Raw genomic sequence first — 15,672 nt, forward strand, 5'->3', positions numbered from 1 at the left:
TGTTACAAGAAGATACAAAGGTTTGAAGCAATTGATTGAAGGAATGATCAATTACATTCGGCCTTTTGTATAGCGACGACAATTAGCAATTGAAGAGGGAAAAGAAGGAGGAGAGCTGCAAGTGAATTGTGGGTTGTAGAATGTGGGAGGTGGGCAGTTCGTCGGCTGAGGAAGGAAAAAATTTTGATCATTATATGCGCCACACAAACCGACAGTGAACATGGGGAAAAAGAAGGAAGTGTGCGAAGGAGCTGAACACGGCTGAAACCTCCGATTAACCGTAAATACAAACTTATTACAGTCCAGATTGAAAGTTTGAGAGTTTGAAGGCTGAGAGGTTTTTTACTCTCAACAATAGTATAAAGAATTTTATATGTACAATCAAAGCCAAACATGTTTTTTTTAATAATTTATTGAGTTTTTTTAAAACTTATTTTGAAAAAAATCATAAATCAATAAGAGTTATTTTTTAGAGAAAATGACAAAAATAGCCATTTACACCTAATTACATTACAAAAATAGTAAAAAAAAACCGAAGTTGCAAAAATAACCATGAATTTCGCAGATGGAATAGTCCCATCTGCGAAATGGGCTTTCCATCTGTGAATGTACAAGCAGCTAAAGCACAACTGTGCTTTAGCTGCTTGTACATTCGCAGGTGGTTTATTTATTTATTTTATTTGTTTTTTTTTCTCTATATATATTGAAATTATAGGGTGAAATCGCAGATGAAATAGCCCCATCTGCGATTTACTCTGATTCCATCTGTGAAATTGTGGTTTATTTAATTTTTTTTTTAGTTTGACTATGAAATCAATTGGTTTGTAGCTCGGTTATACCCAAAAGTATATCACCAACATCAACATAATGCCCGTAAACATGTTTTTTTTTTTTTCATTTTTTTGACTTGAATTTTTTTTCTTTTTAGTTTTATCTACCACACGCCTATTCATAACTCTAACTTCTTGTTCAGCAACATTATTTCGTAGTCAAACCAGTTGATTTCATAGTCAAACTAAAAAAAAAAAATAAAAAATAAAATACAAATTAAAAAATAACCGCAATTTCAAAGATGGAATCAGAGTAAATCGCAGATGGGGCTATTCCATCTGTGATTTTACCCTACAATTTCAATATATACAGAGAAAAAAAATAATAAAATAAACCACCTGCGAATGTACAAACAACTAAAGCACAATTGTGCTTTAGCTGTTTGTATATTCGCAGATGGAAAGCTCATTTCGCAGATGAGACTATTCCATCTGCGAAATTCATGATTATTTTTGCAACTTCGTTTTTTTTTTTCTATTTTTGTTATGTAATTAATGTAAATGATATTTTCTCTATTTTTTTATTTTTATTTTTTTCCCTAACAACACTTTTAGCAAACCAATCCAAACACCCTAATTAAGCAACCCAAAAACCTAGGCCTGGCAATCGTGCCGTGTTCGGGTTGGCGTGTCGCGGGTTGGCGGGTTGGCGTGTCAAAATATGTCAACCCAAACACAACCCATTTAAATATACAGGTCACGGGTTGGCGGGTCACGGGTTGGCGGGTTTGGAACATAAACTCATATATGACCCACCAACCCATTTATTTAAACGGGTTCACAAGTTGGCGGGTTTGTGTGTCAGATTTGGGTTCATGGGTCTGAATTTTACATATTTAAGTCTTAAACATCCAAATGAAAATTAAAAACATTCATAGAAACATGTTACAAACTTAGCCTTATAGGTTACGACTTATGACATTAGACCATTCACCACGAGTCATAATATCAAAACAGTCAAATGGTCTATGAATAAATGATATATTTTTGTAATAGTTATTAGATATTAATACTTAGATACATAAATACATTTAAAAATAAAATATATATTTTTTATTAAGAATATAAACGGGTTGGCAGGTCAACCCGTTTATTTTTTGAAAAACCCATATATGACCCGTTTAATAAACGGGTTGACGGGTTGGCGGGTTGAAAAACTCAATCCAAACCCATTTATTTCATGTCGTGTCGCGGGTCGTATCGCGTGTCGTGTCGAGAATTGTCAGCCCTACAAAAACCCTCTAACTAAAAAAAAGTGGGTTTTAAACGAGACTGAGATAATAATAGTCGGCCTAGTTTTTAAAAAATTTCTCAGGGAATCATATTGATATTGTAGTAAATCAAATCGACCCAAAATCCTCGTTCTTTTGTTCAAATTGAAGTCGGTTCTATAAAAGTTTCAAATGGCGAACCTCCCAATTCTACAATTTGAAGACAAGATATTAGAAACCGTGGATCACAATCCAGTAGTGGTGGTAATTGGTGAGACGGGTTCAGGGAAGAGCACTCAACTCTCTCAGATTTTACACAGAAGCGGCTACACGAAGGCCGGAACCATCGCCGTCACCCAGCCACGCCGTGTCGCCGCCGTATCTGTTTCTAGGTAATTATATTCTCAGTGATCGAACATCAGCATGTGATTCATTATATAGACATTATTTTACACCACTCATGGCTTTTTGAATTCCGTTTCAATGGTTACTTCCCAACTTCTCCATTGAGGTAAACAATTCAGAAAATGCGATTTTTGTTAAGAAAATAATGTTGTTTTGCTTTTGTTTCTGACATGGACAACAGAAGGGTTGCACAGGAGCTTGGTGTCCGACTGGGTGATGAAGTTGGTTATGCCATAAGATTCGAGGACAGAACTTCAGAGAGAACTTGTATTAAGTAAACTAATGTCATGATCTACATCTACCTCTGGCAAGCGATACTGATTTCTAATGATAGTTTATACTCTGGTTTGACCAGGTATCTTACTGATGGAGTACTCCTCCGTGAAAGCCTTTCTGACCCTGAGCTCAAACAATATTCTGTTGTCATATTAGATGAGGCTCATGAAAGGAGTCTAAACACGTAAGACCTCATACTTTATCCCATAACTTAACCCTTAAATGTAAAGCTAACGAGCCATTTTAATACAGGGATATATTAATGGGGCTGATGAAAAGGTTGATTAGACTGCGTGCTTCCAATTTGAAAGTTTTGATCACTTCAGCTACTCTTGATGGTGAAAAGGTGTCAAGATTTTTCTCTGATTGCCCAGTCCTAAATGTTCCTGGGAAATTGTTTCCTGTAGAAATATTATATAGTGCAGAACAACCCAAAAGTTATATAGAATCATCTCTGAAAAAAGCTATTGGTAAGCACAGAATTTATTCTCCTTCATTGTTATTAAAACTTGTTGGAGTCTTATTATAATGGTGAACCAATATTGTTGCAGACATACACGTTAACGAGCCAGAAGGGGACATTTTGATATTTATGACTGGGCAGGTAATTCAAATTTCATGTCTTAGCATTTCTTTTTATGTTGTAATAGTTGATGTTCTTCTATATTTTAAATTAAAAAGTGATGGGGTTCTATTAGGATGACATAGAGAAATTGGTATCAAAACTGGAAGAAAGAATTCAAAGCCTTGAAGTAGGGTCTTGTATGGATGCCATAGTCCTGCCACTTCATGGTTCATTGCCACCTGAAATGCAGGCTAGTACTATTTATTTATCCATCCATCAAATAACATTTTTATTATTACATTTTTATAATAACTAAACTAATGTTGTGTGATTTATAAACTATAGGTGCGAGTGTTTAATCCTCCACCTCCAAACTGTAGGCGTTTCATTGTTGCAACAAACATTGCTGAAACTTCCTTGACTGTTGATGGCGTTGTGTAAGAAAATCTTTAAAACTTTGTTATCATGTCAAATTGTCAATATTTCTATTATTCTAATTAATCTTCTGTAATTTAGGTATGTTATAGACTCCGGTTATGTGAAGCAGCGACAGTATAATCCATCAAGTGGAATGTATTCTCTTGATGTTGTTCAGATTAGCAGGTAATAAATAATCTATATATTATATATTCTTGAAAGTAGAATGTTTTTTTTTTTTAAAAAAAAAACTTTATTAAAACTGCAGGGTGCAGGCTAACCAACGGGCGGGTCGGGCAGGAAGAACACGACCCGGGAAGTGTTTTCGGTTATACCCGTTGGCTGTTTACCAAGACAATTTATTGGAAGCCACTGTTCCTGAAATACAACGTTCTTCTTTAGCTGGAAGTGTTCTTTATTTAAAATCTTTGGATCTTCCAGATATTGATATTCTTAAATTTGACTTTCTTGATGCACCTTCGCATGAGTCTTTACAAGATGCTCTTAAACAGTTGTTTCTGATTGATGCTTTAGACGAGAATGGGACTATTACGCCTATAGGAAAAACAATGTCAGGTATTTTGTTTCCTTTTTTTTTTTTTTTTTAAACTGGATCCTTATGATGATTGCTGAATTGAAACAATATACTGAAAATTTTAGTTTTTGATAGAGCTTCCTTTGGAACCTTCACTTGCAAGGACTTTAATTGAGGCGAATGAATATGGTTGTTTATCTCAAGCTTTGAGTGTAGCTGCTATGTTATCAGTGGAAGGTACTTTGCTTCCTGGACGAAGGTATACTTATTCAAACATGTTATTAAAAGAAAAAATCTTCACGATTTTGTAAATATTAAAATTTTTCCATTTCTTATTTGCAGCAAAAACACAGACAGGAAGAGAAAGCATCCTCCTTCAGATCTTCCTGATGGGTCTGGTTTGGGTGATCACATCCAGTTACTTCAGATCTATGAGCTTTGGGATGAAGTTGACTATAGTATTGACTGGTGTAAAGATAACAACCTACAGGTTTTAATTATTTTTGTAAAATTGCATACAGTTATTTTTTGGTATGTGTGAGCCGTATAAGACTAATGATTGTTTTGTTGAAATTTGGTATATTCAGGTACGTGGGATGCTATTTGCTAAAGATGTTCGGAAACAATTGTCGCAAATAATGCAGAAGGTTGCAAAAGGTTAGCAATAGAAACATATTTTCTCAAATATATGCTTTAACTTTTCAGATTATAAAATGGACGCATAGTTTAATGGAAGTGTGTGTTTGATTATTACTGAAACAGGAGGCTTAGATATAAAAAGAAAGGAAAGAAGGAGAGATAGAGAAGAAAATTATAAGAATCTAAGAAAGGCTTTGTGTGTGGGGTATGCAAGCCAGCTGGCAGAGCGGATGATTCGTCATAACGGTTACCGGACTCTTGGCTTCAAGTCTCAACTTGTCCAGGTAAAATAAACAACCAACAACAAGAGAGTCGGTAATGACTCATTCCATTCCAACATGATAACGGAGTGGTAATTACCGATTCCATTCCATGTATGATCTAACTAACTCTAACCAAATGGATTTTTGTGTGTTGGTAGGTGCACCCGTCTTCCGTGCTGCGAACAGATGAAGAAGGAATGCTTCCAAATTATGTTGTGTACCATGAACTTATTTCTACTACACGCCCATACATGCGCAATCTGTGTGAAGTAGAGATGCAATGGGTGACCCCAATATTGCAAAAGCTTGAGAAGCTAAATGTCAACAAACTAAGGTACATAAAACTTTAACTTGTTCAGACCTACATTTATATTCTATACACATACATATACATAGACTTATATATAGTTAAGCATTTTTTACCAATAATAGAAATATAACCCATAATAGCAACCTTTAAACATACTTGCAATTCATTTTCCATAAGTACATTGTTATTACCTGCATTATACCCTTGACAAAAATGGAAGCACAATGTACTTTCATTATTTAATTTATTTAGTCACTAGTGATTAATCCATTATGTTTTTTTTTTTTTAACTTGGAAAAAAATCATTTTTTTAGGTTACCAATGGTTTTCTTTATACACTAATCGATAAAATGGTGAAAGTACAAGTGCTTTACTGTATTTTACGGTGTATATATATATATATATTGTATCTATCTATATTCATATATGAATCTTTGGAGCAGTGGTGGATCGAACCAGGCCGAGGAGGCGAGCACAACCGATGATTTGGGTGGTCCCCAGAGAGAGAGAGAGAAAGAGGTGAAAAATGGAGATGACTCCAACGCTAGAATACAAGCAGCTCGGGACCGCTTTCTAGCCCGGAAAGGAAATAAATAGACAAAAGATTTGACCATCATGTAATAGAGAAAAAACACAACTGTTGACAATATATACACAATCTATGGGTTTTACCCAATTGGTATCTAACTAACTCTTCCAGTATAGTGGTTGTAAGTCGAAACATTAAATTTCATTTTTTACCCTTATGTTTTGTATAACTGTCATCCTTGTTCTTATGGTTTCAAAGCCTTTTGGTTAATGCAACACATGAAATTAATTGTCCATCGACTTTGACCTTGTAACCCAGTAAAACCAAGTTTCAAAAGTTATACACAACCTTTTTATGCAATGAACTAAGTTTTTTTTTAATATATAACATGAACAAGTTACATACACCATTGATTTTATATTCATAAAAAAAACTTGTTCTAAAGTTTTTTATATTGTTAAAATTGCAAAAAAAAACCTTGTCACTATAGCTTTAAGATTGAAGGAAATTGTTTTTGTATGTTAGAAGGACTTGATGGAAATTGGAAAAAGAATATATGTACCACTCAGTTTTGGTTTTGTTAATAAAATCAACAAAATCACCACAAAACTTGTGGTTAACGAACGCATCATTGATGCAAAATGGTTTCGGGTCAACCGTCAAGGGACTAAAATATAACAACATAATGTTTGAAGGAGCCAATCTGAAAATTTCCAGTTCCCGTAATTCCACCTATGGAGATAGCACAGCAGCAATATGATTTTAGATTCATAACAGAGGGTCAACACAGCCTTCGCTCTCACTCCCTAAAGCCTACTACTCTACTACAACGCTCAGTTTCAATCATCGGTGAGACTCGGATCCTATTTTCAATAGACAGAATCATATAATCACAAATTTTAAACAAATGTAGAATCGCTGGTTGTTTGTTTCAGCTATTGGATTTGTATCTTTGAAATATCTTACAATTCATCATCATCGTAATCTAGGAGTTTAATCCAATTGTTTGATCGATTTTGTTGTTTGTGTTTATGCTGACGTTTTTTTTTTTTTTTTTTTTTTTTTTTTTTTTTTTTTTTTTTTAATTTATGAAATGAAAGACGATGAGGTTGGCGCCGAGGGAGGTGGAGAAATTGATGTTACACAATGCTGGATATTTAGCGCAGAAGCGTCTTGCTCGTGGATTAAGGCTTAATTACACCGAAGCTGTTGCACTTATTGCCACTCAGGTAGTTGATTTAATTAATTCACTTTGATATTATGTGGCAGTCGATTTGTATCTCTAAGCAACCGATGCTATTTTAGAATGACTGTTGGGGAATCATATTGAACATAGAACAGGGTATTGATAATCAATACCTTGGATATTGAAATTGGATCATGTGAGACACTTCAAGTTTTGGCAAAAACACGATCTCCAATGGCTAAATTCGTATTAGGCTTGTTAATGCAAATGAATAAACATCAATGACAATTATCGATGATTGAAAGCAGTTTTGGTTACATGAAAAGAGGCAGAGTTTGACTCATAAGTTGAAGTTAATCGTGGTCCATATCTCCATAAATACCAACATTCTTCTGTTAGTAATAGCAAAATTCTTCTGTTTGTAAAGTTAAAAACAGTTATGATCCAGTTTCAATAAATAAGAAGCATCAAAATCTACTTGAAATTTAGACTTAGATCTTTTTCCAAAATGGGAAATGCTGATTTTTTAGGTCAAAAAGACTAATATTAACTTTGTAATTGCATGATTCGTTTTGATTTTCTTGAAAATAGTTTGATAACAAAGTTAAACCATCCCTATTGTTAGATTTTGGAGTTTGTACATGATGGTGACAAAAGTGTGGCAGAATTGATGGATGTCGGGAGACAGCTTTTAGGAAGGTACATTGTAATATATATATATATATATTTTTGAAAGAGTACATTGTAATATATTACTCAACAAATAACTTGCTTCTTTTAACAATCAATCTGATATTTGGACACAATTAACAAATCTTACATATATATTTTTGTCATCAGGAGACAAGTTCTTCCAACAGTTCCACACCTTTTGGATTCTGTCCAGGTCAATATTTCTCATTTGATCTCAAAACTTCCTCTTGTATTACATAAGCCTAAAATCTGTTCCACTTTACTATCCGAGTTTATCAATTTGCATCAACTCTTTTTCATTGATGCTTAAATTATGTTTAGGTAGAGGGAACCTTTCCTGATGGAACAAAGTTAATTACTGTACATGATCCAGTATCTTGTGAAAATGGAAATCTTGAAATGGCTTTACATGGATCTTTTCTTCCAGGTCAGCAATCTGTTCTTTCATCTTTACAGATCCATTTTACTTATCCTGCCTGCTAAATTTGATTGACATTTTGTTGCTTCTGCAGTTCCTTCACTTGAAAAGTTTCCAAATATAGAAACTTGTAAGATTCCTGGTGAACTAATCTTCAGACATGGATATATAATGCTTAATTCTGGAAGGGAAGCAGTAATCCTTAAAGTAACTAACAATGGAGATAGACCAATACAGGTGGCTTCCTACTTTCCTTTTCACATTTTAATGTTTTTTCTTACATAATTACTTAAATAAATACTACTTTTACAGGTTGGAAGCCATTACCATTTTATCGAGGTCAATCCAAGTTTGATTTTTGATCGAAGAAAAGCATATGGCATGAGATTAAATATACCCGCAGGAACAGCTACCAGATTTGAGGTCAGATACTTAACCTTAAGGCACTATATTTTATTTAAATTTAAAAATAAATATGTACTTAATTTTACTTTTCCAGCCAGGGGATGCAAAATCTGTCACTCTTGTAAAAATTGGTGGCATGCAAGTAATTAGAGGAGGGAATGCAATCGCAGACAGCCCTGTCACTGATTCCAATGTCAAAACAGTAATGGAATCAGTACACACAAGAGGATTCGGCAATTCCGAAGATACCAGTACCAAGTTAAGATATCAAAAGCTGTTTCTTTTGGTATTTCTGTATAAACTATAACTGTGTGCTATTTATTTAATTTGCAGTAATGGTATCATTATAGAAGGATCTCCACTAGCTTACAAAATGGCACGTGAGGCATATGCTAATATGTATGGCCCTACAGTTGGAGACAAAATTCGTCTTGGTGACACCGATTTATTTGCTGAAGTTGAAAAAGATTTTGCAATTTATGGTGATGAGTGTGTGTTTGGTGGTGGAAAAGTGATAAGAGATGGAATGGGACAAGCTTCAGGGTATTCCCCATCTGATTGTTTGGACACTGTCATCACAAATGCATTGATAATTGATTACACAGGAATTTACAAAGCAGATATAGGCATTAAAGCCGGTTTAATTTCTTCAATTGGGAAAGCAGGAAATCCAGATTCCATGAATGGTGTCTCTGATAACATGATCATTGGAGTCAGCACAGAAGTGATTGCTGGTGAAGGCAAGATAGTGACAGCTGGCGCCATTGATTGTCATGTGCATTTTATTTGCCCTCAATTGGCATACGAAGCAATTTCTAGTGGGATTACAACAATGGTAGGAGGTGGGACGGGGCCCGCTGAAGGGACACGTGCAACTACCTGTACCCCTGGAGCTGTACATATGAAAACTATGCTGCAAGCCACTGATGACTTACCAATTAACTTTGGATTTACTGGGAAAGTATGGTTTTTTTATTTCATAGTATATCAGTTTTTATGATGTTACTTAATTACACTTTTTTTTTTGTCAGGGTAATAGTTCTAAACCGGAAGGGCTGCATGAAATAATAAAGGCTGGTGCAATGGGACTGAAGCTTCATGAGGATTGGGGGACTACTCCTGCTGCTATAGATAACTGTTTGTCAGTTGCAGACCAATATGACATTCAGGTTTGTTATTTATTTCTAACAACTTTTTTTAAGTTTCAGTTTTTGTTTTCTTCAGTAAATTAATTTGAATTTTGTTAGGTTAATATCCACACCGACACCTTGAATGAATCTGGGTTTGTTGAACACACAATTGCTGCGTTTAAAGATAGAACAATTCACACATACCACAGGTAAGACAGACCTTCTTCCAGTCCAATTGGATTCTACTCAAAATTTCCATAAATGCCCTTTTGGTTTCAGTGAAGGTGCAGGTGGTGGTCATGCTCCAGATATTATCAAAGTGTGTGGTGTTAAAAATGTTCTACCCTCATCAACAAATCCAACACGTCCTTACACTAAGAACACAATAGACGAGCATCTTGATATGCTGGTATATAGGTTCATCATTTTCAAACAAAAAAAAAGAAAGAAATTATGTATTTTTTTATGTTGTGTGCTCTGAAATTGGTTAGAATCGCGCAGATGGTGTGTCATCACCTTGATAAGGACATACCCGAGGATGTAGCTTTTGCTGAGTCACGTATTCGAGCTGAAACAATTGCTGCTGAAGATATTTTGCATGATATGGGAGCAATAAGCATTATATCATCTGATTCACAGGCTATGGGTCGCATTGGGGAGGCAAGTCATTACTCATTATCATGTTTGTTGTTTTATTATTATTATTATTATTATTATTATTATATAGATTAACAAGTTGAGAGTGTTATTGTACTTAGGTAATCAGTAGAACATGGCAAACAGCTCACAAAATGAAGTTACAAAGGGGTGCGATTGATGGTAACATACAAGAAAATGACAATCTTCGCATTAAAAGGTTTATTGCAAAGTACACGATAAATCCAGCAATTGCTAACGGGTTTTCCGACTATGTTGGGTCGGTTGAGGTGTGTGTAAATCGTAATTAAATGTTTATTTTTCATTTGAGAAATTAAAACAAACATGTGATGTGATGTGAATGAAATTGGTGTTAATTTGTAGGTAGGGAAGTTGGCTGATCTTGTGATTTGGAAGGCATCGTTCTTTGGGGCAAAACCGGAAATGGTGATTAAAGGAGGTGATATTGCTTGGGCTAACATGGGGGATCCAAATGCAAGCATCCCTACTCCTCAACCGGTAAATATATTATATAATATACTACCCTTTTGAATTGATTCATCGTCAAGTGTGTCTAAAAAATAAAAATCCACTTTATAGGATTAGGCACTGCTTCAGTTGAGTCAAAACTCAGAAAATGCAAAGTCAATATTTATGAAAAGGGTCATCCAGTTAATTTGATCATTCTGGATTTCTTTTGTAAATATAGTGTCGCTAAAGTTTTTAAATTTGATGGTCATAATGGTATAATCATTTAATCAATACAACTAAAAAGTAAAAACGTTTAGGGAGCTTTGATGGACAAAAAGTTCTAGGGTGACCATACAAATAGTTGGTTATTAACATATAATTCTATTATCAATATATACATTTTTTCTATACTTTTGAAATTACATAAGTTTGTATCTTTCAAATTGAAGTTAATACAAGAAAGTAACAATAATATAGTTTTACGACTGGGCTATAATTTGGTACATTGTTGTAGTAGTTGGATGTATTTAACTTTAAGTTAATAGATAAAAAAATAATATAATATAGTTTATATAAATTTACGAAGTATAATAAAATTATCCATTACTAATTAACCAACTTTTTACTGTCCACATATAACATTTTTGTTATAGAGATGATACGATTATTGAATTGAATTGGGGGTATTACAGGTTATAATGAGGCCCATGTTTGGAGCATTCGGCAAGGCTGGAAGCTCCAACTCCATAGCTTTTGTCAGCCAGGCATGGACATCTCTCTCTCTCTCTCTCTCTCTCTCTCTCTCTCTCTCTCCCTCCCAAATATTTGTATGTATGTTAGGAAGAGAAGATGATGTTGGTAGTAATTAATGAGTAGTAATTACAGGCTGCTATGGAGCAAAATATAAAGACTCTTTATAGACTGAATAAGAAGGTGAAAAGCGTGAGTAATGTAAGGAGACTGACAAAGCTGGACATGAAACTTAATGATGCCCTTCCCAACATCCAGGTTGATCCCGAGACATACGCAGTCACTGCTGACGGCGTGCATCTAACATGCACCGCAGCTACAACTGTCCCCCTTTCTCGGAATTACTTCCTATTTTAATTTTAATCACCCCTCTTTATTTTTTTAATAACTTATCTTGTTCCTAGTAGCAAATTTAGGTTTTCTAGAGCTATTTTCAATGATAAGGATGAGGAGAGCATTTACATCTTTTACATTGGCGAGAAAACCACACGACAGTCTTGTACTGCGTTTTGCGTGCATTAGACTGGATTGGATTTTGATTTGATGAAAAACATATTTGTGACATTCTCATTTGAGTTACCAATATTGCTTTGCAACATTTTGCAGCCATACCAAATTTGTTGGTCCAACACTTGGGTACTTAGAATTAGACTCATTTGTTCTTTTAAAATTATTTATATGCAAGTCATGGACTCAAATCTTCATTCTCAATGCGTCTATATATTCTTATGGAAAAACACTTGTAAGTACTGTTTGTAACGTTCCATGCCCCTTCATCCAATGAAAGGTCACAAAAACATTTATTCATTGACAAATCTACTTTGGATTGTGATATGTGTCACCATCTGATACATAATCTAAGTAACCCAAATTTTGTCTTGATAATTTCTCAACATGATTTAGAAAAACATATATTATATTTCTGGAAACTTGTGTGATGTTTCACAAAGTTAAAAATATCTCAATAATAATATATAATTGTAGCCCGCCCTTACAACAAGAGTCTAGTGGTTGAGGAACGAAATTTCATTCAGAAGGTCTATGATTTAAACTTTGGCACACCCAAAATACTACTAGTGTGTCACAATTGATATCTCACATGATCGAGGATACACCCGATTGTGATCGAGAATCATCACAATCTATTTGGAAGTTAGTATATGTGTAACAGTTTACATATAACTTTCTTTCGAATACTCCGTAAATCGGGAATATTTCTTCATTTTTCCGTAAGCATTTTAGAATGTTCATATCAGTCATCCTATGACTTCGGATTATACCGGTATCTATGAATAAGATATAAATAAATACCTATCAAATCTCTAATATTTTTGCACAACCATTTTACTCTTTATTTGTAAAAAAAATTGTTAACATAAGTTTGAGAAATGAAAGATGATATTGTCTTCGTCATCTTTGAGTGAGGGCGACGTAATTTTTTCACAATAATTGTAGAAGTAATACCCCTTATTTTGGCTAATGAAGCTGAAAGTTTGCGTCCAAAAATGAAAAGAGCAGCTTTACACAATCATATCCTACGAGACTAGTTTGTCGAAAGTGTCATATATGATTATGATATGTATGGACGACGGTTCCGGATGAGCAGACAATCGTAACGATAGTTCACGATTTGAAGAGAGATGCCACTTTTAGATTAACATGGGATGTAAGATGTAAGAGACGTTTTACTCAATTACCAAATTGCACATTCACACTTCGTTCAATTAAATACAACGCCTTTGACCCATTGGATGAGTATTTAAAGATGTCTGTGAAAACTTCTCAGGAAAGTAGTTATAACTTTTGTAAAGGTGTCATTAGCCTTTACAAAGAACAATATTTGTGTAAACCAACATTATTTGGTTTTGATACATTAGATTGAGACATATTATTGAATAACCAAGATGTAAGCGACATACATATTTTGATTTATTGATTGACTGCGATGTCATCTTGATGCATAATTTTAACAATAGACAAAAAACAATGTACATGATGGTCTTCCTCAACCAAGAACATTAGTTTTCCTTCAAACAATCTTTGATGATGAGGATCAAGATTGAATATATTTTTTTGAACAACTAAATTTTATTAAACTAGCAACGAGCTAGCAAAACAAACCAATTATAATGAACTAGCTAAAAGAGGATTTTAGAGCTACAGACTCCAACTAACCAACATTTTTTTTTGTTCCTGCTAACAAGAAAAAAAAAACAAAAACTCCACTACATTATCAAAACATCTACCTTTACCGGGGGAGACACGTTGAACATAGAATCATTCATGAACCACCATAAGACCCAAATCACCACACAAATATCTTCTAACACTTCCTTTTTAATAGTTTGTACATGTAATTCCTTAATCCAATCAAAACACATCTCCTAGCGTTTCCACCAAAGGGACTTCAAAATCTAACCAAGCAAACACCTTCTCCCAAACTAACATCGAAGTGGCACACTTCCACAACACATGATCAATGACCTCTGGATATTCCAAGCACACTAGAAACAAAATATTGCCAACTTCAACACCTCTGCAACTAAGATTCCACCTCGTGGGAACCCGATCCATAACACCCTCCAATGAGAAATATTTAATTTCCTAGGCACCGAGAACATCATCTCGTATCCAAATGCTCACCCTAGATATCGATTATATATGCCTTTTCATTTCCTTAAATATGAACGAACTACATCCGTCTAAACTCCAATCCTATCCATCTCACTCATCAGAGAGACTTATATTAGCAAGCAAACCCATCAAATCATCTAGCTGGCTTTGCGGAATACCTCCATGAATCAGCCTAACCCAATCCCAAACCCACTATTCACACCACATTTTTTTAGCATAACACTCCTTGTAACATCCCAAAATTTAGAGCCAAAAATTTCATTTTTAATTAGGTAAGTTATAAAAACAGTAGTCTGAAAACATCACCAGTGTCATTCAAATCATACTCAAACCCAAGTGTCAAAAATCAAAACCATAACATGTCATAGTAAAACAATATCAGAGGGCAATCCACAAGGATCTCGTAATGCGGAAAATCATAGTGTGATGTGCTGCGATCAAGTCGAATCCTTTCCTTTTGAAGAAGAGGTACCTGAAACCAAAATTGAAAATCTTAAGCACGAAGCTTAGTGAGTTCCCCCATCATACCACATACCATACCATAACATACCGCCAAGCATATCCGAGTGCTGGCCTACTGTAACGACCCAAAAATCACGACTAAGAATTTCTTTTAAAACATTACTAAAAATGGATTTATAAACAACGTATCATAAGTCAAACATAACTTTTGAGTATTAAATTCAAAACATAGCAGCCTTATCAGAGTCAAACATTCCCAGGCTAGCTGACTATGGTGTGTGCTCTGCAATCTTCCCGAGCTCCTCTTTTGAAACCGAGTACCTGAAACCAAAACTGAAAACCGTAAGCACGAAGCTTAGTGAGTTCCCCCAATCTACCACATATCACACAAAACATATAAAGCACATATTGGGCCTTGCCCACTGCATCAGACCGAAATCCGGACTAACGGGGCCTTGCCCCCTACATCGAACCGAAGTCCGAAGCTAACTGACTGGGGCCTTGCCCCCTCCATCGGACCGAAGTCTGAAGCTGACATCGGACCGAAGTCCGAAGCTAACTGACTGGGGCCTTGCCCCCTCCATCGAACCGAAGTCCGAAGCTGACATCGGACCGAAGTCCGAAGCTAACTGACTGGGGCCTTGCCCCCTCCATCGAACCGAAGTCTGAAGCTAACTGAACACAGTATATCATAACATATCAACTGACATAAACTCACATATACTGCATACTACATCGGGCCGTAGCCCGGAACACATAATACATACATCCTGTTTGAGCCACGAAGGCATCAAACATACTAACTACTGTATCAGATCAATATCCGAAACTACTGCTAGCTAAACGGGCCGGCGTTGTGGCCTTAGACCCGTCCCTACTGGAAGGAAACTCACCTGAACTGCTGAGC

General features: G+C 35.2%; 2 protein-coding genes across 3 annotated transcripts; both read left to right on the forward strand.

The window, feature by feature from the left end:
- Window positions 1–2,135: 2,135 nt before the first annotated feature.
- LOC111906272 (probable pre-mRNA-splicing factor ATP-dependent RNA helicase DEAH4) lies at window positions 2,136–6,197 on the forward strand. 2 transcript variants are annotated; one of them, XM_023902033.2, is made up of 15 exons: window positions 2,136–2,433; window positions 2,628–2,720; window positions 2,802–2,906; window positions 2,975–3,192; window positions 3,274–3,326; window positions 3,421–3,537; window positions 3,633–3,724; window positions 3,804–3,890; window positions 3,973–4,280; window positions 4,375–4,498; window positions 4,582–4,729; window positions 4,827–4,896; window positions 5,002–5,162; window positions 5,300–5,475; window positions 5,895–6,197. In XM_023902033.2, exons 1-15 carry the CDS (start codon window positions 2,234–2,236, stop codon window positions 6,046–6,048), a joined length of 2,106 nt encoding a protein of 701 aa, XP_023757801.1. In that variant the 5' UTR covers window positions 2,136–2,233; the 3' UTR covers window positions 6,049–6,197. The 2 variants fall into 2 exon arrangements, with proteins under 2 accessions (XP_023757801.1, XP_023757802.1); XM_023902034.3 differs by lacking the exon at window positions 2,136–2,433 and having other exon boundaries at window positions 2,648–2,713.
- Window positions 6,198–6,676: 479 nt separating this feature from the next.
- Window positions 6,677–12,233, forward strand: LOC111906271 (urease). The gene is made up of 17 exons (XM_023902032.3): window positions 6,677–6,829; window positions 7,081–7,209; window positions 7,792–7,865; window positions 8,007–8,052; window positions 8,181–8,286; window positions 8,372–8,514; window positions 8,590–8,700; window positions 8,777–8,940; window positions 9,016–9,643; window positions 9,714–9,851; window positions 9,930–10,021; window positions 10,092–10,221; window positions 10,314–10,472; window positions 10,571–10,738; window positions 10,833–10,967; window positions 11,612–11,683; window positions 11,805–12,233. The coding sequence occupies exons 2-17, from the start codon at window positions 7,084–7,086 to the stop codon at window positions 12,024–12,026; spliced, it is 2,514 nt and encodes an 837-aa protein (XP_023757800.1). The 5' UTR covers window positions 6,677–6,829; window positions 7,081–7,083; the 3' UTR covers window positions 12,027–12,233.
- Window positions 12,234–15,672: the final 3,439 nt, after the last annotated feature.

Source organism: Lactuca sativa, chromosome 4 (genome assembly GCF_002870075.4).
Source record: "Lactuca sativa cultivar Salinas chromosome 4, Lsat_Salinas_v11, whole genome shotgun sequence".
NCBI classification, from domain to species: Eukaryota; Viridiplantae; Streptophyta; class Magnoliopsida; order Asterales; family Asteraceae; genus Lactuca; species Lactuca sativa.

Excerpts from the sequence above, each read along its gene's own strand:
- LOC111906272 (XM_023902033.2), top strand. The coding sequence starts at position 2,234 with ATGGCGAACCTCCCAATTCTACAATTTGAAGACAAGATATTAGAAACC. Across the intron at positions 2,721-2,801 it reads TCAGAGAGAACTTGTATTAA|GTATCTTACTGATGGAGTAC; the intron begins GTAAACTAATGT and ends TGGTTTGACCAG. Across the intron at positions 3,327-3,420 it reads TGATATTTATGACTGGGCAG|GATGACATAGAGAAATTGGT; the intron begins GTAATTCAAATT and ends GGGTTCTATTAG.
- LOC111906271 (XM_023902032.3), top strand. The coding sequence starts at position 7,084 with ATGAGGTTGGCGCCGAGGGAGGTGGAGAAATTGATGTTACACAATGCT. Across the intron at positions 8,941-9,015 it reads TCCGAAGATACCAGTACCAA|TAATGGTATCATTATAGAAG; the intron begins GTTAAGATATCA and ends TTTAATTTGCAG. Across the intron at positions 9,852-9,929 it reads CAGACCAATATGACATTCAG|GTTAATATCCACACCGACAC; the intron begins GTTTGTTATTTA and ends GAATTTTGTTAG.